This window comes from Podarcis muralis, chromosome 2 (assembly GCF_964188315.1).
Source record: "Podarcis muralis chromosome 2, rPodMur119.hap1.1, whole genome shotgun sequence".
Classification (NCBI taxonomy): domain Eukaryota; kingdom Metazoa; phylum Chordata; class Lepidosauria; order Squamata; family Lacertidae; genus Podarcis; species Podarcis muralis.
Genome location: NC_135656.1, coordinates 89,031,580 through 89,057,018, shown reverse-complemented (window position 1 = coordinate 89,057,018; position 25,439 = coordinate 89,031,580). Strand labels below are relative to the sequence as shown.

The 25,439-nt window shown below is 44.4% G+C and overlaps 1 protein-coding gene across 3 annotated transcripts; it reads left to right on the top strand.

The window, feature by feature from the left end:
- The first annotated feature begins 274 nt into the window (after window positions 1-274).
- On the top strand, window positions 275-24,596 carry LOC144327020 (protein SSUH2 homolog). Of its 3 annotated transcripts, none has more exons than XM_077925001.1 (12): window positions 11,672-11,826; window positions 13,118-13,210; window positions 13,856-13,934; window positions 14,306-14,435; window positions 15,782-15,842; window positions 18,062-18,186; window positions 18,476-18,538; window positions 19,839-19,921; window positions 21,390-21,482; window positions 21,904-22,009; window positions 23,210-23,317; window positions 23,830-24,596. In XM_077925001.1, the coding sequence occupies exons 2-12, from the start codon at window positions 13,138-13,140 to the stop codon at window positions 23,968-23,970; spliced, it is 1,062 nt and encodes a 353-aa protein (XP_077781127.1). In that variant the 5' UTR covers window positions 11,672-11,826; window positions 13,118-13,137; the 3' UTR covers window positions 23,971-24,596. The 3 variants fall into 3 exon arrangements, with proteins under 3 accessions (XP_077781129.1, XP_077781127.1, XP_077781128.1); XM_077925002.1 differs by having other exon boundaries at window positions 11,811-11,944; XM_077925003.1 differs by lacking the exons at window positions 11,672-11,826; window positions 13,118-13,210; window positions 13,856-13,934 and adding an exon at window positions 275-372.
- The last annotated feature ends 843 nt before the right edge of the window (window positions 24,597-25,439 follow it).

Genomic DNA, 25,439 nt, shown 5'->3' with positions numbered 1-25,439 from the left:
CCAAGTTCAAGTGTTGCTATTAGTATATAAAGCCCTTAACAATTTGGGACATAGCTGTCAACATTTCCCTTTTCTTAAGAGAAATTCCCTTATTCCGAATAGGATTCCTCGCAAGAAAAGGGAAAAGTTGACAGCTATGATTTGGGACCAGTTTACCCACGTGTGCCCACTTCATGAATGTTCCTTCCCGTTATTGCCAAGGAGAACTTTCTTTTAGCATGTTGCTCATGAGACCGGAGAACATTCACAACTGCTTATCCTGCTGTTCTTACCCCAACCCCATTCCTTTACAGGAGGAAAACATTGCCCGCCTCCACCTAACTTGATTCGTAGACATGGGAATGGGCAACAGCCACCCCAGAGAAAGTGGAAGTAAGTGGATACTGTTATACATTCTGTTGTGGACCACCTTCTGAGGGTCACATGACAGTGGTGTGGGTGGGGCCAGAGACAAAAATGGGCCAAGCAGGGCATGCAGATTTCACCTTTGTTCAGTAGGCTAGTTTCCACAGACACTCACGCATCTCTCCCCAGCCTCCATTCAGAAATTCACGAGGTGTTTTCAGACTTCAAAGACATATTCTAACCAGGCCTGGGGAGAGTTGTGAGGGCCAGAAGAAAGAGAGATGGCATGCATATTTGGTTCTTGACCCTGAGGTGTGTCCCCCCCACCCCAGACAAAGAGGACCATGGGAAGGTTGGAGGTCAATTTTGCTTATCCCTCCTTTTGGTCCTTCCTACAGCGTTCCTGCCATTTCAGAAGATGAAGCCAAAGAAGCTTTTATCCAGTATGCTTCCAGCAAGTGCTTCTACAGCACAGACCCAGCCAAAGAGATGGTGTTTAATGGGCTACAGTTATTCAATACCTACAGAGTAAGCAGTATATATTGGTAATAGTATAGCTATGCAGGAGCAGCTGGTATGGTGGAGGCAGAGATGCCCTCTCAATGCTGGTATTGCCAGTCCAACACACCTGCCCCAACCACACCACCACCTTGCCCCAGTGCCATCCAGGTAAGCCGCAGTGATGCTGGTGTTGGGAAGGTGGTTCTGCGCTTCTTCCCAACTACAGCACACCAGCCAATGCTGCTGCCATTCATTTATTTTGATTACTATGTTTATATTCTTAATGGTTAGCTGCCTTGAGTGTGGATGGTCCTTTCAAAGAATAAACAAACAATAATTGGTATCATTCATTCCTAACCCCAGATCTTACTCTGTTGTCCGCAATGGCATAGCTAAGTGTCTATGTGAAAATTAGGGATACTTCATACAGAGCATTTACCTACCAATGCAAATTGATGGCAGTTCCCCTTTTGCCTAAATTATGAGGTGCCCACTTGGACCGAGGAAGTAATAGAGCACCTGAAGTTATTCTGTGGTGCAGCAGAAGCTTGTGTTTGTTTAAGGTACATAAAGGAAAAAGAATGAAGAGAAAGAATTTTGCAAATTGAATTTTCCCTTTGGCCACTGCATGGGTCACGACTTCAACCAGAGTTGGGGGACCTGTTGTCCTCGAGGTGTTGATGGACTCCAGCTTCCATCCATCATCGTTGACCATCAGCTGTGTTGGCTGGAGCTGAATTGGGTCAAGGAGACAGGGAAGTCCTCTGTCACAGAGGGAAGACCTTTGGATTATTGACCAAGGCAAAGTGGTCTCCAGGACTGACCCTTCCCCTCATACTTCAGCACCACGTTTCATGAGTTGCAGGAAACAGATCTTCTAATAATTTTTTTATCTCAGATGGCAGCAGTTTGAGGTTCACAGGGCATTAAAAATACACTTGGTGGAGAGTGGAATCTGATTCACGGGGTGGGGGGGGGAGAGATAGTCCCCTTTGTTTCCCACAAGCAAGCCACCCAAGACTGTCTTGTCTTGAGAACCACCAAAAGCAGGTAGAATTGAGAAGGCTTGGATCTAGCCAACATTTCTGACAGGTCTGCAGTTAAAGCTGACTCCGTGGCCCATTTGCCCATAGGGACACCTCTTCGCAACAATGTCCTCATTGGGGATATGTACAAAGGTGGTACCTTGGGCCTCTTCATCTATTTCCACAGGGCGTTAGAAGATGGACATCTTTGCTTCGGCAGATAGCACCTGAATGAGTGATAGAGAAAGTATTGAAGTGATTCCTTGTCAAAGATGATCGTGGAGGTCTGTTTTTGCGCAATGAGTGTATTGTTTGGCGATACCCTGCTTATTTCTGGCTCTTTTGTCTAAAATTAAATCCTAACAGCAACAGTGTGGGAGATGTCATGGAAGAGGAGTCCGGTTTGTGGATGACACATGTGAACAATGTTCGGGAAGTGGAATTGAAAAGTGCGTGAGTCAATCTGCAAATATATGAAGAAGATGCTCATTTTTATTTTCACTGTGGTGTTAGAGTGTTGCACTATGTGTGACAATTGCACTCCTTCCTGGTCCTCTATATGTGAGATACCATGGGCAATCTTATGGTGGAGCTTCAAGCTATAGGTTCAACAGATGATAGGTTCACACGTATACTGTCCCAATACATGCATGTGTAAATATCTACTTTTCTCTTGTTACTATAGCTCAGTTGCTCAGAGACTGAGGCAAAGACCAGAAAGTCTTTGCTTCAAATCTTGCCTTTGCTGTGAACTGAGGCTGTATACACACTATATACCTTTAAAGCACATTCACAGCACATTCTTTCCCTCAAAGAAGTCTGGGCACTGTGGTTTTCTCCTCTCAGAATTAAAATTCCCAACAACGCCCAACAAACTACAGCACCCATAATTCTTTGAGGAAAATGATATGTTTTGAATGTGTTTTATAGATATCATGGGTGGTCAGCCTACTCATTGGCCTTGGGAAAGCTGCAGGATGAAAGAGACACCTGCAGTATGGGAATAATAAGACTTAGCTTACCTTCAGAGGTGTGCAAATGTTTGAAATACTGCATGTGAAGGACTTAAAATACCCTAAGTTAAATTTTTAAAATTAAAAATATAGGAAGTATTGTCCCAGATCTTTCTGTAACTGAATTGCACTTGGGAAGGAATTTGTGCCCAAATGTAAAATAAAGCAAAAGGAGTTGCCTAATGGCAGCACCCTGGAATGAGGGCTATAGTCTAATTGTCTGAGAAACTAGGGGGGGAAATGGAAGTCTCTTCTGTTTCATGATTTTTCGTATTCAGAGACGTGTACAGTTGTTTTGCAAAATTTGAATTAGCGTGAAAAGTTAGCATGAAAAGATATGCGATGATGATGCAGCAGCCTCCCTGAAGCTAAAGCTGAACTGTGCCTAGTTGGGGGATGTATGGAAGCCTGTGGGAGTTCCATGGTGGAAAAATAAATATGAATGAAAGGCTGCCTTGGGGATATGTATGAAATAGAAGGATCCGAAGAAAGCAAAAGAAGCAGATTTCCAGCCCTTAACCCAAACTATGGGGCATGCCACACTGCATGTCTCTGTGTGCCTGTGTTGGCTAAGTGTATTCAAGAGAGCAGAAATAGGGTCGCCATCCCCTGACTAGTATTGGCCAAACTGGAAAAAGTTGCTAACTGAAAAAGAAGCTCTGCTTGTTATGCGTCCTGAGGCCCAAGAGATAGCGGCATTTCCCAACAGAAAAACGAAACAAGAAGACAGCTCTAGAACTGAGAAACCTCTATTCCATTGGTTTTACCAGATTATCCTTCCCTTTTTGTGTGTGTGTTTCAGCCGGGCTCACATACCGAGTAGTTTCATTACATTTTATCGCACCTTGTGTTTTATTACATTCTATTTATAGTTGCCAGGAGTGTTCTGGTATGGGAACAACAGTCTGCAACGGTTGTAAAGGAAAAGGAAAACTGCTGTCGTTCATTGAGCTGCAAGTTGAATGGCAAGTCTTGTCAAAATAGACTGTGGTGGAAAGGGGAGGCCGCTTCTAACTGCGTGGAAAATTGGCTCTGCCCATAGGCGCCGACTCCATGGGGCCTGAGGGGGCCCGAGCCCCCTCAAAAATTCGTTTGGGGGGGCTCTGCCCCCCCAATAATTTAAGAAAATTATTAGGCACCTTGCCAAAAACCGCGCAGGGGACTCCGGCGCGCGCCTCCCAAAGTGACCGGGAGCTCCTGAGAAGGGGCGGGCAGGTCGGTCAGTCAGAGGAAGACCCCAGCGGCGGGACTTTAGAAAGGAATGGAGCCGCGGGGCTGAGGAACGGCGTATTCGTCGCCGGCAAGGGACCGGGGTGAGGGGAGAATGGAGGGGACGGGAGTTCCCGCCGCCGGAGCGGGGCTTTTTTTCTGGGTTCGGCTAAGGTGACGTTGGTAGGAGGGGGTGGCCGCCTCCCGGCGCGAAGCCTGGGGAGGGCAGGCCGGTTCTTGCATGCAAAAGCACCACTGCCATCCTGCCGCCAGTATGGACCCCGGTATGGGCCCCCCCAATATTTTTTATAAGTCGGCGCCCCTGGCTCTGCCTACCAGTATAGATGCTAGAAATGGTTACTCAATTGATCTCGAAAATATGGGCTTGAGGCCTCTTGTCATTTAGGTTAGCGTATGGGGCTAAATGAGGCACTGCTCTGGCTCAATCTGCGCCGACGGCTACCTTTGAGCATTGTGCCAGTTTTGTGACTTCATAAATTTATGGTCAGCGCCTGATGTGGTTCAGTTCCCCCATGGGACTGCACTGTGTTTGATAATTAATGCCTGTGATGACTTGGTTTTCATAACGAAAGTCCACTGAGCAGATGTCTGACCAACAGTTCTGTATGTCTGAGTTGGGATTCTAGCAGGAGAAAGTGAAAAAGAGTGTAATGCACGATAACAAATATAAATGAGTGGCTTAGTGTACGAAAAGCAGAAATAGATACAGTCAATTTAAAAACTAGGGACCCTTAGAGAGTGCAGTTGTGGATGTGATTCTATCATTGTCAGATGAATGTCTAAGGCAGTAGGTGCCAGCCAACTGATTGTTTAAAATAGAAGTATGAAGCTAATTTTCTCAAACCATTTATTTTAGCTTTGGTGGGGGGTTTTTTGGGGGTTGGCTGGGGGACGATTTCAAGCCCTGCTAGCTGTGGAGAAGAAGGCGGGCCACCTCCACCGAGGAGAGTCCGGAGGCTGCGTTGCCTTGCACGCCTTCACGCGCCCCTCCCGTTCGCCCGCAGCAAAAGCGCCTCTGGAAACAGCTTTTTCCTGCGCAAAAAAGCCCCATTTGCAGCTTTCCCCTACGCGTTGGCAGAAAGCAGCAACACGAGGGCAACGGGGACTCTCTTTCCTGCTTACTTCCTGAGAACTGAACTCTTTCAACTGATTGAGCAACAGACTGCAATAAAGCTGGAATGGAGTGTTTAAGTCAGAGCTTTCCAAAAAATACCTACCTAACTGCAGCTGGCACACTAGTGTTGCAACACAGAGTTTGGAAAGCTCTGGTTTAAGTATTTTGGTCACTTCTTGACAAACCATTGTCTAGAATTTGAATACTGGTGGGCAGTCCCATCATAGATGGGAAAAGGGGCCTCATTTTCCACAGCACTTCCAACAGTACTGAGAAGATTGTTAATACCATGTAGGCAATTTGCACTGGTGTGTGGTGACTGTTTAGAATGCTTTATCACTAAGTGTAAGTGCTTCCTGAGTGCTGGAAGAAAGACCTGCTCCCTGCTGCAAGGCCCCTTTCCACCTTGCCTAGTGGGCCAGGCCCAGTAGCACCTTGAACAGCTCAAAGGCTCCTGGGAGGCCAGAGTGACGTTGCTGGAACAACTCCTGGGTTGGGGCAACTGGCTAAAATGTTTTTAAATGTTTTAAACAGTTCTAATTTTGGTTCCTCTGTTTTGTTTTTGTTGGGTTGGTGTTGGTTAAATGTTTAGTTTGGGTTATTGCTCATTTTAATTTCGGTATAACTATAAACTATTTATTATCGTTATTATCGCTATTATTGTTATTGTCGTCGTTATCATCATCATCATTGGTTTCTATTGATTTGTTTGTTTGTTGATTGCATAGGGTATTTTGTTTTTCAGACTTGGGACCCACACGTTAAGTCCAAAAATATATTTTTAAACAAATATTAATATAATTCTGCTTTTGTGACTCACCTTAATGGACACAAGTGAAAGAATAGTGGCATAGAGGATTGTCACCTGCAGAGGTGACAATAAGAAGCACTCGGTAAATGGTTGCCATGCCCTTTGGCAAAAGCTTCAGTGCCTAACTGAATACCTCTGGGAAGCCCAAGGGGGATTTTATACTCTTTACCAATGGAAATTTAATCTTTTACAAAAGGCTTTCCAAGACTTCAGCTTACAAACTCCTTGCCTCAGTCTATTTACAAATAGGGAAGGCGGACTTCCTGTTTTGAACCTCCCCGTTTCGATGCCAAATTAAACGTTTAAAATCCGATTCTCCCGTATCAGCTCTACTCACGGGTAATTACTTTGGAGTCAAATTGTCCACAGGAAAAAGTCAGTGCTCTCCGGCAACAGCTATGCGGCTTCGCTCCATGGAAGAAGCAGACAATTCGAAGCACCGCGCCACTCACCCCACGTCGCTCTGGGTCCCTGAAATCAGGTCCCCCCGCGAGTAGGGGAGGCGCAAAAGGTGCCCACCGAATCCCACGTTCACAGGCTTCTCCCGCCTGTGATTTTTACGGGCCTCCGCCTTCGCCGCGGCGGTATAGACCCAAATTCCCACGGGGCAAGTTCCTCCCAATCCGAGGAACTCCGCCATTGCCGGAGGCACCAACCCGGAGGCCTCCCTCCAGATTATCAGGAATGTATAAAAAATTGGCGAATGCTTGTGGGAGATGTGGAGGAAATAAAGGTGACATGATCCAAATGTGGTGGATGTGTGAAAAGATTAAGATTTTTTTTTTGGGGGGGGGGGGAATATACGATGAATTTAAAAAGATGATGGGGATAACTTTTACTAAAAAACCGGAAGCATTTCTATTAAGTATTATAGATAAAGAGATCCCAAAAAATCTAAGAGAGGTATTCTTGTACGCAACCGCAGCGGCTCGTATACTTGTGGCCAAGGGATGGAAAGATCACAAGGCTCCAGAAATAACAGATTGGCAAATCAAATTACAGGAATTGGTGGAGATGGCTCAACTGACTAGTAAACTCAGAGGAAACTCAAAGTAAAAATTTGCGGAAAAATTGGATGGTTATAGAAGATATGTTCAAAAATACAATAAAAGTTTTGACACCGGGCTAGCATTCGAATGATAAAGGAACTAAAAAGAGGTGGATAACAATTAAGGATTTATTATGTTTTCAGAATGTATTAGAAAAATTATATAGAAAGGTTTATTGTTTTGTGTACATTCAAATATAAGATAAAATATATGCAAAGGGACTTGACAGGAAGCCAAAGTCGAAGAAAAGAGTTTGGAAGATAAAAAGGGGGGAAAATTTACTTTCATTATTATCATTTTGTGTGCGGGTGTGGGTGTGTGGGTGTCTGCACATATGTGTGTTGTTGTATGCCATGTTTGGGAGGAAATAAGACGGTAAATAACAAATAACAAACTAAATATCGATGTATGTAATTTTTATTTCTTAATTATATTTAGTGGTAGTATGGCTGTATTGTTTTTTGTAACATAAAATCATTCAATAAAAATTATTAAAAAATAATAATAATAATCACAGGATGGTACAGCAACACTTCTGTGGATAATCCTCCGCGTGCACCTTGCGTTCCTTGCCATAAACATAGAAGGAGTAAGGTTTTCCATGCCACAAATATTGTACCCTGGTGAGAAGTATCAGCTCAATTGTTTGCCTCTGTAAAAACACAAAGAAGATACTTTTTAGGGTCTAAACATCAGTGTATCGTTCACAGAAAAGTTCAAACCTGAATGGCTTTTTTATACATAGAAGAACGGCAAGAGTTAGGCACATTCTGAATACAGACATGCTGCAGCCCTATCTGGCAGGTATGGGGAATCTGGGACCCTCCTGACGTTCTTGTCCCAAACCGTTGGGCATGCCTGCTGGGCTTACTTAAGCTGGAGCGCAACAACACCTGAAAAGCCAGAAGTTCCCCATCCGTATTCTCTGACCCACCTATCCCTTCGCCTAGGGTGCTGCCAATGTAGGAACTCGGCCAAACAGTATGGAAAAAGCCTACAAAGCTTAGGATGTTTGCAAGGGCAGACCGATGGAGGCCAGCAGGTGTATGAATTTCACTATGACCCTGCATGGGGGAAGGAAACGCTCCAGGAAATTCTCTTGGACCACAGAACTGAGGAACATTGCCTCAGTGGTGATTCGGTTAATATTCACAGCACTTGCCTGCCTCAGTATCCGCCTTGTAGATGCAAACTGAGTTTGGTGTTGTTCAACGGCATTGCTGGAGGCTTGACTGACGCCAAAATCAGGGAAACTAATCACTGGATATATCTATGGAAACACAAATTTCAAAGACATACAAATAGAAAACTGAAGTCCTAACCGAGGAGCAAGAGCAGGCTAGTCATTGTTTTACCACATTATGTATAGCTGATCTCTAAAATACAACTGCATACCACCCAAGAAGAGCCTGCACTGCGGACAGGTAAGTAAAATGCAGAGCAAACTACTATTGCCAATACAAGATGATGAAGCCAGGCTGTTTCTGGGCAGCCCAGTATGTCCCTGTCCAGCCCTCTCTCTTTTACACAAAATTATCAAAAGAGTTCCCTGGGAAGAGGGATTAGTAAACCACTCTGGAAACTGGAGCCCTAACAACTCTGATTATCCTTAACCAAAGACAGTTCCCAGGATTCCTTGGGGGAAAGTCATGGCTGTTGAATGTGGTATGATGCTGTTTTAAACATCTAATAGAAATGGGAGCCAGAGAGAGGTTGGGTTCCCACTTTGGCACTTCTAACGCTCTGGCAGTCAAGTGCCAAAACAAGCCCCAGCGTGGGCCTCCACAGAAAAATGTGTTGCCATTTGACAAATGCACTACTTAAGTGGGCCAAGCGCCACTGTCACCCAACACCAAAACACCATGACTGGAAGGAGGAGCACATGCATGTCACAGTCATACCTGTGTATTTTTGTATGGCTACCATTACTTTTATGATTGCGTGTGTGTTGTGGCCCAGGGTGAGACAGAGGTTGGAGTGGGGTGGGGGAAGATTTATGTCTCTGAGGGACATTATATGGTGAAATATGCTCCACCGATTAATTAATTGCCAACACTTAAGTTGGTTCCTTTTCAAGTCCTGCCTCTCTTTGCATTACTGCTTTTGCTGAAAGCATTTCATTGCCATAGGGCTGTCATCAACAAACAATGTCTCTCCAGTAACCAGTTACAGATGGGTAGCCGTGTTGGTCTGCCATAGTCAAAACAAAAAAAATTCCTTCCAGTAGCACCTTAAAGACCAACTAAGTTAGTTCTTGGTATGAGCTTTCGTGTGCATGCACACTTCTTCAGATACACTGAAACAGAAGTTGCCAGATCCAGTAACCGTTTTGAAGAGTTTAATAGGAAATCCAGATCTTTCACCTGCCACATATTTATAAATGTTGTTCTTCCTATGAAGGCAAAAGGCAGGAGAGTTGCAATGACAACCTGCAGCCTTTCTTTGTTTTCACAGCACAACGGCCTTCTCAAACGAAACGCTCCCAAAATGGTTCCCCTGCTATGTAAGCTTTTTACGTGGGGTCAAAGAGCCGGCCCCACTAAACATTTAACCAACACCAACCCAACAAAAACAAAACAGAGGAACCAAAATTAGAACTGTTTAAAACATTTAAAAACATTTTAGCCAGTTGCCCCAACCCAGGAGTTGTTCCAGCAACGTCACTCTGGCCTCCCAGGAGCCTTTGAGCTGTTCAAGGTGATACTGGGCCTGGCCCACTAGGCAAGGTGGAAAGGGGCCTTGAAGCAGGGAGCAGGTCTTTCTTCCAGCACTCAGGAAGCACTTACACTTAGTGATAAAGCATTCTAAACAGTCACCACACACCAGTGCAAATTGCCTACATGGTATTAACAATCTTCTCAGTACTGTTGGAAGTGCTGTGGAAAATGAGGCCCCTTTTCCCATCTATGATGGGACTGCCCACCAGTATTCAAATTCTAGACAATGGTTTGTCAAGAAGTGACCAAAATACTTAAACCAGAGCTTTCCAAACTCTGTGTTGCAACACTAGTGTGCCAGCTGCAGTTAGGTAGGTATTTTTTGGAAAGCTCTGACTTAAACACTCCATTCCAGCTTTATTGCAGTGTGTTGCTCAATCAGTTGAAAGAGTTCAGTTCTCAGGAAGTAAGCAGGAAAGAGAGTCCCCGTTGCCCTCGTGTTGCTGCTTTCTGCCAACGCGTAGGGGAAAGCTGCAAATGGGGCTTTTTTGCACAGGAAAAAGCTGTTTCCAGAGGCGCTTTTGCTGCGGGCGAACGGGAGGGGCGCGTGAAGGCGTGCAAGGCAACGCAGCCTCTGGACTCTCCTCGGTGGAGGTGGCCCGCCTTCTTCTCCACAGCTAGCAGGGCTTGAAATCATCCCCCAGCCAACCCCCAAAAAACCCCCCACCAAAGCTAAAATAAATGGTTTGAGAAAATTAGCTTCATACTTCTATTTTCCCATCTATGATGGGACTGCCCACCAGTATTCAAATTCTAGACAATGGTTTGTCAAGAAGTGACCAAAATACTTAAACCAGAGCTTTCCAAACTCTGTGTTGCAACACTAGTGTGCCAGCTGCAGTTAGGTAGGTATTTCTTGGAAAGCTCTGACTTAAACACTCCATTCCAGCTTTATTGCAGTCTGTTGCTCAATCAGTTGAAAGAGTTCAGTTCTCAGGAATTCTTGACATGGATGCTGGCAGAAGATCAATTGCCCCCAGATGGAAAACATTACAGAATTTGCGACTTTTGCTTTGGTATAATAATATGTGGAGTTTAACATTAGCTGAAAAAGCAGCTCATAAATTATGTGTTGCCAAAGGCCTGGAGCATCCTGAAAAATTCTGGTGAGATTTTATCTTATAAGCAAGAAACACAGACACACAGGACTCCCTCTCCACAGTGCAACGTGAAATTTGGTTTTCCTAATGGTCTTAAGTACTTAAGTGCCAACCTAATATTAAATCTATTTCAGATATACTGTGCTGCTTTATGAACTTTCATTATTTTCATTATTTTCATTGTATTGATTGCTTTAATTTACTTCAATAAAATCTTTTTTAGAATTCTGTGCAGATTAAGCAATATAGGAAAGTTAAAGAAGGAATAAAATGTGTGCTGCAAAGGAGATTACAATGAAATGCTTTAAGGGTCAGTCTTTCAGTCTCCAGCAGGGACCATGAAGAACATCAGCAACAGGAGGGCAATGGGGACTCTTTCCTGTTTACTTCCTTCCAGAGTGAATTAAAAGGGATGCCGAGGAGGGTGAGGGTGTTTCGTTCGTTCGTTTTGTTTTTTTGGAGGGGCTTGGCTTGGGGACGAATTCAAGCCCCGACCCTGGGAATGTGAGAAAATCAAAAGCATTTTTGCGCCTAAGTGCGCGCGCCCCTCGGAAGCGGAGAGAGTTCAGCCCGACAGCCCCTTGGCTTTTGCTTTCGCCAGCTTTGCTCGGCGGTGGAAGGACTGCGAAAGAGCAGCAGAGCAGCCAGCTGTTGTGAAAGAGACAGAGAGCGCACACCTCTGAGCTTTGCAATTTCCCGCACAAACACGCACGTGCCCACGCACGCAAATATTTTGTCAACCTTCCTCAGTAATGACACCGCCCCCCCGCCTCCGCCCCCCACATTTCCACCCCTTCTCTAGCAGCTTATATAAATCTGAAAGCTGTGCAAGGCTGGCGACAGAGGGATTCCGAAATTGAAAGGAGAGGGAGCAAAAGTTCCTCGCTCGCGTTTTGGAGCGGACAGACGTCAGGGAATCCGGTGAGAGCCTTTTGCAAAAATCCCCCTCGTCGGGACCCGCTTCGCTCCTCTTCCTCGCTCCCCTTGAAAGCTACCCGTCCTCAGTGGCGTAGCGTGGGTTGTCAGCACCCGGGGCAAGGCGAGTAATTTGCGCCCCCTAACCCGTGGATTTGCGTCCCCTAACCCGTGGATTTGCGCCCCCTAACCCCCAGATGTTGCGCCCGGTGCGGCCGCCCCCCCTGCACCCCCCACGCTACGCCACTGCCCGTCCTCCCCGTCCTCGGCATCTCTTACTCTGCAACGAAGTAAACAGGAAAGAGAGCCCCCGTTGCCCTCGTGTTGCTGCTTTCTGCCAACGCGTAGGGGAAAGCTGCAAATGGGGCTTTTTTGCGCAGGAAAAAGCTGTTTCCAGAGGCGCTTTTGCTGCGGGCGAACGGGAGGGGCGCGCGAAGGCGCGCAAGGCAACGCAGCCGCGGAAGGTCGCGGTCCCTCCGGACTCTCCTCGGTGGAGGCCGCCCGCCTTCTTCTCCACAGCTAGCAGGGCTTGAAATCGTCCCCCAGCCAACCCCCACCCCCCCAAAAACCCCCACCAAAGCTAAAATAAATGGTTTGAGAAAATTAGCTTCATACTTCTATTTTAAACAATCAGTTGGTTGGCACCTACTGCCTTAGACATTCATCTGTCAATGATAGAATCACATCCACAACTGCACTCTCTAAGGGTCCCTAGTTTTTAAATTGACTGTATCTATTTCTGCTTTTCGTACACTAAGCCACTCATTTATATTTGTTATCGTGCATTACACTCTTTTTCACTTTCTCCTGCTAGAATCCCAACTCAGACATACAGAACTGTTGGTCAGACATCTGCTCAGTGGACTTTCGTTATGAAAACCAAGTCATCACAGGCATTAATTATCCCTGTTCACCTTGGCTCCATTCAGATGTCACCCTAAATCCTAGTTTACCAGGGGTTGCCAACGTGGCTGCAGGTGCTAGCATGACCACTGGTACCACCTCTGGTGCCTGTGTAAGATCTTGATAAATATCCATGATGCATGAGACATTTGCCCTTCCTCCTCAGTTCTTGTTTGCATTGGCTCAGCATCGCTACGTTGTACCTACATTTGGTGACTGGTGCCCATGGCACTTTCTCAAATCCCAAAGGTACCCACTGGCGCCAAACCCTTGACCTATCACTTGCATAATAAAGATTAAATGCTATGTGTAGGTTTCAGTGTTCCGTACGATTCATTATATGTTTGAAAGATGACAACGTTTAACGCCTTCCTTTTCCTTAACTTTGTTGTAGGTGCCGCCATTCCTAGAGACATGGCTCCTATTTATGTTGCTCCTATGTATAACACAGGCAAGATATCTGGCTATGAAGGCACAACCGCTGCAGGCAAGTACAAATACAAGCGGTGTGCTTGTTGGTGGGGACTCTAGTTCCCTAAAGTGTATGCTGTAATACAAGGTGCTTCCCTTGTGCTTGGTCCAGAAACTGCAGTTAGTGCAGAATACTGTAGCATGATTGCTAACAGGAGTAAGGCCTTGTCAGCGTTTCACACCTGTGCTCCGAGATCTGCACTGGTTGCTGATCCTCTACCTCAGTGTTCCCCAACCTTGGGCCTCCAGCTGTTTTTGGACTACAATTCCCATCATCCTTGACCACTGGTCTTGCTAGCGAGGGATGATGGGAGTTGTAGTCCAAAAACAGCTGGAGGCCCAAGGTTGGGGAACACTGCTCTACCTGGCCAAGTTCAAGTGTTGCTATTAGTATATAAAGCCCTTAACAATTTGGGACATAGCTGTCAACATTTCCCCTTTCTTAAGAGAAATTTCCTTATTCCGAATAGGATTCCTCGCAAGAAAAGGGAAAAGTTGACAGCTATGATTTGGGACCAGTTTACCCACGTGTGCCCACTTCATGAATGTTCCTTCCCGTTATTGCCAAGGAGAACTTTCTTTTAGCATGTTGCTCATGAGACCGGAGAACATTCACAACTGCTTATCCTGCTGTTCTTACCCCAACCCCATTCCTTTACAGGAGGAAAACATTGCCCGCCTCCACCTAACTTGATTCGTAGACATGGGAATGGGCAACAGCCACCCCAGAGAACGTGGAAGTAAGTGGATACTGTTATACATTCTGTTGTGGACCACCTTCTGAGGGTCACATGACAGTGGTGTGGGTGGGGCCAGAGACAAAAATGGGCCAAGCAGGGCATGCAGATTTCACCTTTGTTCAGTAGGCTAGTTTCCACAGACACTCACGCATCCCTCCCCAGCCTCCATTCAGAAATTCACGAGGTGTTTTCAGACTTCAAAGACATATTCTAACCAGGCCTGGGGAGAGTTGTGAGGGCCAGAAAAAAGAGAGATGGCATGCATATTTGGTTCTTGACCCTGAGGTCCCCCCCCCCCATCCCAGACAAAGAGGACCATGGGAAGGTTGGAGGTCCATTTTGCTTATCCCTCCTTTTGGTCCTTCCTACAGCGTTCCTGCCATTTCAGAAGATGAGGCCAAAGAAGCTTTTATCCAGTACGCTTCCAGCAAGTGCTGCTACAGCACAGACCCAGCCAAAGAGATGGTGTTTAACGACCTACAGTTATTCAATACCTACAGAGTAAGCAGTATATATTGGTAATAGTATAGCTATGCAGGAGCAGCTGGTATGGTGGAGGCAGAGATGCCCTCTCAATGCTGGTATTGCCAGTCCAACACACCTGCCCCAATCACACCACCACCTTGCCCCAGTGCCATCCAGGTAAGCCGCAGTGACGCTGGTGTTGGGAAGGTGGTTCTGCGGTTCTTCCCAACTACAGCACACCAGCCACTGCCGCTGCCATTTATTTATTTTGATTACTATGTTTATATTCTTAATGGTTAGCTGCCTTGAGTGTGGATGGTCCTTTCAAAGAATAAACAAACAATAATTGGTATCATTCATTCCTAACCCCAGATCTTACTGTGCTGTCCGCAATGGCATAGCTAAGTGTCTGTGTGAAAATTAGGGATACTTCATACAGAGCATTTACCTACCAATGCAAATTGATGGCATTTCCCCTTTTGCCTAAATTATGAGGTGCCCACTTGGACCGAGGAAGTAATAGAGCACCTGAAGTTATTCTGTGGTGCAGCAGAAGCTTGTGTTTGTTTAAGGCACATAAAGGAAAAAGAATGAAGAGAAAGAATTTTGCAAATTGAATCTTCCCTTTGGCCACTGCATGGGTCACGACTTCAACCAGAGTTGGGGGACCTGTTGTCCTCGAGGTGTTGATGGACTCCAGCTTCCATCCATCATCGTTGACCATCAGCTGTGTTGGCTGGAGCTGAATTGGAATTCAGAAACATCTGGAAGGCTGCAAGTTCCCCATCCCTGGCCTAACCTGTCTGAAAAGACAGAACTTTTACAAAATTCACTAGGCGTGGAATCAAGTCCTTTCCCCAGAGACATATTGGAGCTGGCAGGTGATTCTGAAGGATAACTCACATTTCTGGTTCTTCTTGGGATTGTTACCTTCATGAATGTTTCCGAACTTTTTAATCTAGCACCAACATAGCTGGATATCTTGCCCGTCTCAAGGCACTGTTTTTGCTAGCATGAACATTTCTATGCATGAACATTTCTATGCGCTGTTCAAAATTAATACACATTTATGGATTTATTTTCATTAGCCTTTGCAACTTATTTTTTTAGTATCTGCAGTTCTTTTATATTAGCATGAATACTTGTAGGCGGGGTCATTCTATTTTTTTTTTAATATATATAACCATTTTGAATTAATGGATAAGAGATGCATTTTACTTGTACTGTTTTGTAGTTTTCTGGCGGTTGCTTTGTGTTGGCTCTAACCAGAGACATTTTAAGGTGTTGCTTCCCTGTGTAATTGCCCTAAGGCAATTTTAAAAGTCTCCTGACTATTTCTTAATTGGCAGTGAAGTGTTTAATTCTTGAAAGTTGTTTCTTAGTATACACTGGAGACCTTCACTGAATCAAGATCCTCTGAATATAAGGCGGAACCTTATGGGGGTAAGTGCTGCTATTCTGCACTACACTACAATCCAGCCCCACTTAGGCCAGACTGAACCATCCAAACTGTTCCCAATGTGGTGCATCTCCTTTTACTTCTGCGGGCTGAGCTGGCCTCCCGGCAGTCACCAGTTGGGCAGGCAGGAGTCCCGTTGACATTATCCCAGTGAATACCCAGCAGAGGGCCTTGAAATGGGTTTCCAAGGGTAGGAATGGGGCTGAGCTGGCCTGGGATGCAATGGATCGTGAGCTGGTCTAACAGCAGGCATCAGGTGACATTAGGCCAGCTTTTCTTGCCCTCACTTCCCAATTCCATGGCCACTGAGCAGCTGAGGATGTGATTCGCTGCTTCTGCACATGCGTGTGATGTCATTTTGTGCTTCTGCGCATGTGCGAGTGCCAAAACCTGGAAGTAACCCATTCCAGTACTTCCAGATTTGGCACGGACCGCAACCCAAAAACGCGCAACCCACAGCGTTTGTAACCCGAGGTATGACTGTAATTTGGCTATATTCTTCTATCAATAATGAGTTATACGTTAGCCAGCTTCCTCTCATATTTTTCTTCTTTACGGCCTTTGCCTCTAATGGAGATGTCCAATGAGGGGTGTTAGGTTCCATCAATCTTTTATATTTTTCCCAAACCCTAAACAGGGTATTTATTACTATATGGTTAGTAAAACCTTTATGTACTTTATCATATTTTAAATATGCATGCCAACTGAAATGGTTGTTATTCCCTTCTACATCTAATAGCTCATTATTTTTAAGATGACACCAGTCTCTTATCCAAGAAAAGCAGACTGCTTAATAATAAAATTTTAGGTCAGGCATGCCCAAAAAACCCTCCTTTCTTTAAGGTCAATAAGCGTGTGTGCTTGCTTTGTTCTAAAACACCTGAAAGCATCAGATGGAACTCGGCTTTAGTTTAGGCCACCTTATCTCTCCATTTTTGTATGTCCTGAAAACACAGTATGGTGGTACCTCAGAAGTTGAAGGGAATCCATTTCGGAACTTTGTTCAACTTCTAAACATTTGGAAGCCACGGGAGGTGCGTTGTAGGTTCGGGTTCCAAAGAACGTTAGCAAACCGGAACACTCACTTCTGGTTTGTGGCGTTTGGGAGCCAAAACATTCAATTCACAAGGTGTTCAGGATCCAAGGTATAGCTAAAGATGGATGCCCTTCACATGTTTGGTAGAATTGGAGAGTTCCTCAAAGACACCCATCCTGACATTAAATGAAACATTGGTAAGATGAGACTGTACTGTATAAAGTGCAGAAGAAATTTATCTGTTTCTTCTGAGGTCATTGTCTTGGTATGGTATCAGAAGACGTCCTGAGATTGACGAAGGTCACAAACAAAGTCTGAGAGCAATTTAAAGTATATTTCTGTACAATACAACATGAAATGAAGCAGTGATCAATTGTTGATCTTACAACTTGGATGCCTGCTTACTCATAAGACGATATGTCCTTGGTTGCCTTGCAGCCCATAATTGATACTAGATATGTAGCACAGATTTTCTTAGTGAGATCAGGTAAACTAACGGGTCTATATTTCTAAGTAGAGAAAATAATTTAGGTCACTCCAGTTATTAACTGAAAAGTTGGGGAAACAAAAATGCGGTAAATTTATAATTGGTGTAATTTTAAAGAAGTATTTTTTGTGTGTCTGTTAAACAAAAGAGGGCACTTTTGGAACACTGGCTCCTGGAAAATGATACTGTAGTTTGAAAATGGAAAGCCACGCTATTGATTTTGAAGCATAGTTTGCACTGCAATTCATACAAAGGTAAACCATGGGGAAGAACGGATGAGGATGTCACTCTCTTGTGAGGGGAGGAAGTACACTGCTTAGAGCAGTGTTTCCCAACCTTGTGCCTCCAGCTGTTTTTGAACTACAACTCCCATCATCCCTGACTAGCAAGACCAGTGGCAAGGGATGATGGGAATTGTAGTCCAAAAACAGCTGGAGGCACAAGGTTGGGAAACACTGGCTTAGAGATGACTGATTATGCAGTAAATTAATTGTTGAAATGCTGGTGACGATCATGATGATGAAAGCTGGCTCCCAATAGCAAACTATCACTTTGCCGTAGAGGCTAATATACATGCTCTTATTTTGCTTGTATTGTGCAAAGCTTCTCTGAGGCCAAGCCAGATGGTAGTGTAAGTGCGGCTGTCAGAAAATAGTCCAATCCAGCTTTTCTTATACCAGGTGGAGCAGTAGATTCCTACCTGCGTGGGACACCTCCTTTGCCTTGGGATGTGAGAGCAGACTCTCCTGGCATGTTCCAAGAGAAAACCCAGAGAATCAGGGTGCCTCATACATCAGCATTAACGGTACAGAGCTAATGTATCAATGAATATGATGGTATACGTGGGTCCATGCATTTTGTCTAGACAGCACCCTTCCCCTCCTCTTTGGCACAGTCCTGTGCATTTTTTCTTCAAGGTAACGGACATTGAACTCAGTGGGGTTTACTGCCAGGTAAGTGTTCGTGCTGGGTTGTAGCTTGAGGCCCTGATTTTGGGCTGTGTCTGTATGAGTAGGATAGTATTTCCAGACAACCTAGGTCCAAATAAAAGCTACTGACTCCGTTTTAACACTCTCCTTTCTTTGATTTTGAAGGCTTGCCCAACATGTGGATCGACTGGTAGACGTCACTGCAGTAAATGCAATGGCAACAGCAAGGTAAGTAGTTGTGAGTAAGGAGGATGTTTTGCTCAGAGTGGAGTTTTGGTTTTGTAGTATAGTGAGCATACAGATGAGAAAATAAAAGGTGGTGGAGGAAGCAACATTTCTTTTGTGCAGTAGCCTATCCTGCTATTGTCTAAACAGCTGATGGGATGTTGACTAGTAGGACCAAATTGGAACCCCAGAGATACAAACCAGAAAGTCAGTAAATATTTGATATAGCAATTGTACTGGATGTCAGGGATATCCATTTTCTATACTGGATTTTCTTCCATATTTGGAAGCTCAGAACAGAGAACAGTTAAAACTACTGACTACATAATCATGAATGTGAAAAATATTAAAGTAAACCATTGCAATACCACCCAAAATTGATAAAAGTCACGACTAACAACCCTTCCATCCATTTTTAATCTGTTAATTCAGAAAAATGTTTATTTTTATTTTTAAAAACCTACATTTTTACATGCTTCATGAAAATAGAAAGGGATGAAGTATGGTGGAATCGAATAGAGTATCAAAGGCATTGCTGAGAGCAGCCTGCTCCATGCCACTATAGTTCACAGATTGATGGAACTGGGCAGCTTCTCTTATTAAGAGGCAAGAAATCTCCAGCTTCATCTAGGCAGTGTTAAGAAAGCAGGAGGAGAAGGTCAACACCTCTCATTTGGATGGAATCAGCCAGGTTGGAGACAGGGAAGTCCTCTGTCACAGAGGGAAGACCTTTGGATTATTGACCAAGACAAAGTGGTCTCCAGGACTGATCCTTCTCCTCATACTTCACCACGTTTCATGAGTTGCAGGAAACAGATCTTCTAATAATTTTTTTGTCTCAGATGGCAGCAGTTTGAGGTTCACAGGGCATTAAAAATACACTTGGTGGAGAGTGGAATCTGATTCACGGGGTGGGGGGAAAGAGATAGTCCCCCTTGTTTCCCACAAGCAAGCCACCCAAGACTGTCTTGTCTTTAGAACCACCAAAAGCAGGTAGAATTGAGAAGGCTTGGATCTAGCCAACATTTCTGACAGGTCTGCAGTTACAGCTGACTCCATGGTTCATTTGCCCATAGGGACACCTCTTCACAACAATGTCACCATTGGGGATATGTAGAAAGGTGGTGCCTTGGGCCTCTCCATCTACATTCCCAGGGTGTTACAAGATGGACATCTTTGCTTCGGTAGTGAAGTGATTCCTTGTCAAAGATGATCATGGAGGTCTGTTTTTGCGCAATGAGTGTATTGTTTGGCGATACCCTGCTTATTTCTGGCTCTTTTGTCTAAAATTAAATCCCAACAGCAACAGTGTGGGAGATGTCATGGAAGAGGAGTCCGGTTTGTGGATGACACATGTAAACAATGTTCGGGAAGTGGAATTGAAAAGTGCGTGAGTCAATCTGCAAATATATGAAGAAGATGCTCATTTTTATTTGCACTGTGGGGTTAGAGTGTTGCACTATGTGTGACAATTGCACTGCTTCCTGGTCCCCTGATACGTGAGATACCATGGGCAATCTTATGGTGGAGCTTCAAGCTATAGGTTCAACAGATGATAGGTTCACACGTATACTGTCCCAATACATGCATGTGTAAATATCTACTTTTCTCTTGTTACTATAGCACAGTTGCTCAGAGACTGAGGCAAAGACCAGAAAGTCTTTGCTTCAAATCTTGCCTTTGCTGTGAACTGAGGCTGTATACACACTATATACCTTTAAAGCACATTCACAGCACATTCTTTCCCTCAAAGAAGTCTGGGCACTGTGGTTTTCTCCTCTCAGATTTAAAATTCCCAACAACGCCCAACAAACTACAGCACCCATAATTCTTTGAGGAAAATGATATGTTTTGTATGTGTTTTATAGATATCATGGGTGCTCAGCCTCACTCATTGGCCTTGGGAAAGCTGCAGGATGAAAGACACATCTGCAGTATGGGAATAATAAGAATTAGATTACCTTTGGAGGTGTGCAAATGTTTGAAATACTGCATGTGAAGGACTTAAAATACCCTAAGTTAAATTTTTAAAATTAAAAATATAGGAAGTATTGTCCTAGATCTTTCTGTAACTGAAGTGATTCAAATGCATTTTGCACTTGTAAAGAATTTGTGCCCAAATGTAAAATAAAGCAAAAGGAGTTGCCTAATGGCAGCACCCTGGAATGAGGGCTATAGTGTAATTGTCTGAGAAACTAGGGGAAAAATGGAAGTCTCTTCTGTTTCATGATTTTTCACATTCAGAGACGTGTACAGTTGTTTTGCAAAATTTGAATTAGCGTGAAAAGTTAGACTATGAAAGGTTAGCGTGAAAAATTATGTGATGATGATGCAGCAGCCTCGCTGAAGCTAAAGCTGAACTGTGCCTAGTTGGGGGATGTATGGAAGCCTGTGGGAGTTCCATGGTGGAAAAATACATATGAGAGAAAGGCTGTCTTAGGGATATGTATGAAATAGAAGGATCCGAAGAAAGCAAATGAAGCAGATTTCTAGCCATTATCCCAAACTATAGGGCATGCTGCACTTCACGTCTCTGTGTGCCTGTGTTGGCTAAGTGTATTCAAGAGAGCAGAAATAGGGTTGCCATCCCCTGACTCGTATTGGCCAAACTGCAAAATGGTGCTAACTGAAAAAGAAGCTCTGCTTGTTATGCGTCCTGAGGCCCAAGAGATAGCACCATTTCCCAACAGAAAAACGAAACAAGAAGACAGCTCTAGAACTGAGAAACCTCTATTCCATTGGTTGGCCGGATTATCCTTTCCTTTTTGTGTGTGTGTGTTTCAGCCGGGCTCACATACCGAGTAGTTTCATTACATTTTATCACATCTTGTGTTTTATTACATTTTATTTACAGTTGCAAGGAGTGTTCTGGTACGGGAACAACAGTCTGTAACGATTGTGAAGGAAAAGGACAACTGCTGTCATTCATTGAGCTGCAAGTTGAATGGCAAGTCTTGTCCAAATAGACTGTGGTGGAAAGGGGAGGCCGCTTCTAACTGCGTGGAAAATTGGCTCTGCCTACCAGTATAGATGCTAGAAATGGTTACTCAATATGGGCTTGGGACCTCTTGTCATTTAGGTTAGCTGTATGGGGCTAAATGAGGCACTGCTCTGGCTCAATCCACACCGACGGCTACCTTTGAGCATTGTGCCAGTTTGGTGACTTCATGAATTTATGGTCAGCGTCTGATGTGGTTCAGTTCCCCCATGGGACTGCACTGTGTTTGATATATGTTGGAGATTGGGCCGGCTCTTTGACCCCACGTAAAAAGCTTACATAGCAGGGGGAGCCATTTTGAGAGCGTTTGGTTTGAGAAGGCCGTTGTGCTGTGTTGTCATTGCAACTCTCCTGCCTTTTGCCTTCATAGGAAGAACAACGTTTATGAATATGTGGCAGATGAAAGATCTGGATTTCCTATCGAACTCTTCAAAACGGTTACTGGAGAGACGTTGTTTGTTGATGACAGCCCTATGGTAATGAAATGCTTTCAGCAAAAGCAGTAATGCAAAGAGAGGCGGGACTTGAAAAGGAACCAACTTAAGTGTTGATAGTTAATTAATTGGTGGAGCATATTTCACCATATATTGACCCCAAGATGATCAGTACATAAATCTTCCCCCACCCCACTCCAACCTCTGCTACCTCTCCCTCACCCTGGGCCACAGCACACACACAATCATAAAAGTAATTGTAGCCATACAAAAATACACAGGTATGAATGTGACATGCCTGTGCTCCTCCTTCCAGTCATGGAACTGGAGAAATTTTGGTGTTGGGTGACAGTGGCGCTTGGCCCATTTCAGTAGTGCATTTGTCAAATGGCAACACATTTATCTGTGGAGGCCCACGCTGGGGCTTGTTTTGGCACTGGGCTGCCAGAGCATTAAAAGTGCCAAAGTGGGAACCCAACATCTCTCTCTGGCTCCCATTTCCACTAGACGTTGAAAACAGCATCACACCACATTAAACAGTCATGGCTTTCCCCCAAGGAATCCTGGGAACTGTCTTTGGTTAAGCATGCTCAGAGTTGTTAAAAAGGTAAAAGAACCCCTGACCATTAGGTCCAGTCGTGACTGTCTCTGGGGTTGCGGCACTCATCTCGCTTTATTGGCCGAGGGAGCCGGCGTTTGTCTGCAGACAGCTTCCGGGTCATGTGGCCAGCATGACTAAGCCGCTCCTGGTGAACCAGAGCAGCACACGGAAATGCCGTTTACCTTCCCGCCGGAGCGGTACCTATTTATCTAATTGCACTTTGTGCTTTCGAACTGCTAGGTTGGCAGGAGCAGGGACCGAGCAACAGGAGCTCACCCCGTGGCGGGGATTCGAACTGCTGACCTTCTGATCGGCAAGTCTTAGGCTCTGTCCCAGAGTGGTTTACTAATCCCTCTTCCCAGGGAACTCTCCTGATAATTTTGTGTAAAAGAGAGAGGACTGGACAGGGATATACTGGGTTGCCCAGAAACAGCCTGGCTTCATCATCTTGTATTGACAATAGTAGTTTTACTTACCTGTCCGCAGTGCTGGCTCTTCTTGGGTGATATGCAGTTGTATTTTAGAGATCAGCTATGCTTCATGTCTGCATAATGTGATAAAACAATGACTAGCCTGCTCTTTCTCCTCACTCAGGACTTCAGTTTTCTATTTGTATGTCTTTGAAATTTGTGTTTCCATAGGTATATCCAGTGATTAGTTTTCCTGATTTTGGCGTCAGTCAAGCCTCCAGCAATGCCGTTGAACAACACCAAACTCAGTTTGCATCTACAAGGCGGATACTCAGGCAGGCAAGTGCTGTGAATATTAACTGAATCACCACTGAGGCGATGGCCTTGGTGCTGTGGTCCAAGAGAATTGCCTGGAGCGTTTCCTTCCCCCATGCAGGGTCATGGTGAAATTAATGCACCTGCTGGTCTCCATTGGCCTGTGCCCTTGCAAACATCCTAAGCTTTGTAGGCTTTTTCCATATTGTTTGGCCGAGTTCCTACATTGGCAGCACCCTAGGCGAAGGGATAGGTGGGTCAGAGAATAGGGATGGGGAACTTCTGGCTTTTCAGGTGTTGTTGCACTCCAGCTTAAGTAAGCCCAGCAGGCATGCCCAACGGTTTGGGACAAGAACGTCAGGAGGGTCCCAGATTCCCCATACCTGCCAGATAGGGCCTCAGCATGTCCGTATTCAGAATGTGCCTAACTGTTGTAATTCTTCTGTGTATAAAAGAAAGCCATTCAGGTTTGAACTTTTCTGTAAACGATACGCTGATGTTTAGACCCTAAAAGTATCTTCTTTGTGTTTTTACAGAGGCAAACAATTGAGCTGATACTTCTCACCAGGGTACAATATTTGTGGCATGGAAAACCTTACTCCTTCTATGTTTATGGCAAGGAACGCAAGGTGCATGCGGAGGATTATCCACAGAAGTGTTGCTGTACTATCCTGTGATTATTATGGGCTATTTCAACTGGTGTAAAAGAAGCACTGTTGGTTAAAACAGGTGGAATATTTGCAGTCCCCCCTCATCCCATTTTTATTTTATAAATGAAGTTTATTGACCCACTTTAAAAGAATTGTGGAAGATGCTTAAATAAATTGGACATAAAGGACTAAAGTTTGCCAAACTCCAGGATTACATATTAGAAGGAGAAAGAAGAGCAATCAGTGCAAAGATGTCTCGTGCACAACAGAACATTCCTGCCCCCCACCCAGCGTGACTCCTGAATATGTTCTTTTTTTAATGCTTTATTCATATTAAAAAGATATAACAAAGAAATATATTTAAAATCAAAATAGAAATACAAAAAGAAAATCTCATTATTTGTTCACTGTACATTCTTGAGTTCCCTACGACTTCCCGCCACCCCATCATGCATTTACTTCTTATTTTATCTAGTGCACTATTAATCTCTATTTTCTTTTTAATCGTCAACAATATATTCTCTTATAAATATCCATTGTAACACAGAAGTCATTCAAATCCTGCCACATTTATACTAGTACAATAATCTTTAAGATATTTTTTTATACATGTCCCATTTCCAAATAAATGTTTGTTCAGTATTACCTCTCAATTTGTCTGTCATTTTTGCCAGTTTGGCGAACTCCATCAATTTACTTTGCCACTCCAACTTTGTTGGGATTTTCTCTCTTTCCAATTCATTGCGATTAGTATTCTTGCTGTTACAGTAGCATACAAGAATATTTCTCTCGCAATTTTTGGTATGTCTAGGCCAAGTATCCCTAAGAGAAAAGCCTCTGGGTTTTTTTTATGAAGGATACCTTAATCATTTTTTTAAGCTCATCATAGATTATGTTCCAGAACTCCTTAATTTTCTTGCATGTCCACCACATGTGTAACATTGACCCTTACGCTTCCCTGCATCTCCAACATTTGCTTGAAATATTTTTATACATCTTAGATAATTTTAGTGGAGTCAGGTACCATCGGAATTGCATCTTCATAAAGTTTTCATTCAGGGTGTAACAAGCAGTAAATTTCATATTGACCTTCCATAAATTTTCCCAGGCGATCACTGGGATGTTGTAGCCAAAGTCTTGGGCCCATTTGATAACAGATTTTAGCTCCTCCTCCTTGACTTCCCAGCCTAGAGGAGGAAAGGGCTGGGCTTTGTTGGTGCCAGCAGCAGAAGTGCTTGAACGGCCGCCATTTTAAGCAGCCCCTCTCTGGAGCCCTTTTGCACGCCGCTCATTGTCCCTCCACCGCGCCCAGTCCCTGCTGTTCCAAGACACAGGTAAGCAGCCAATGGGGCTCGTGGTGCTCTTGCATCATTCCCCGCCCCCCAGGTCTGAGGGACAGTGGACCGGCCTCCTGCTGAAAAAGTTTGCTGACCACTGATCTAGTGCAACTGTTTCATTGAATACTGATGCTTTGATTTCTCTGTTGCTATCTGTGA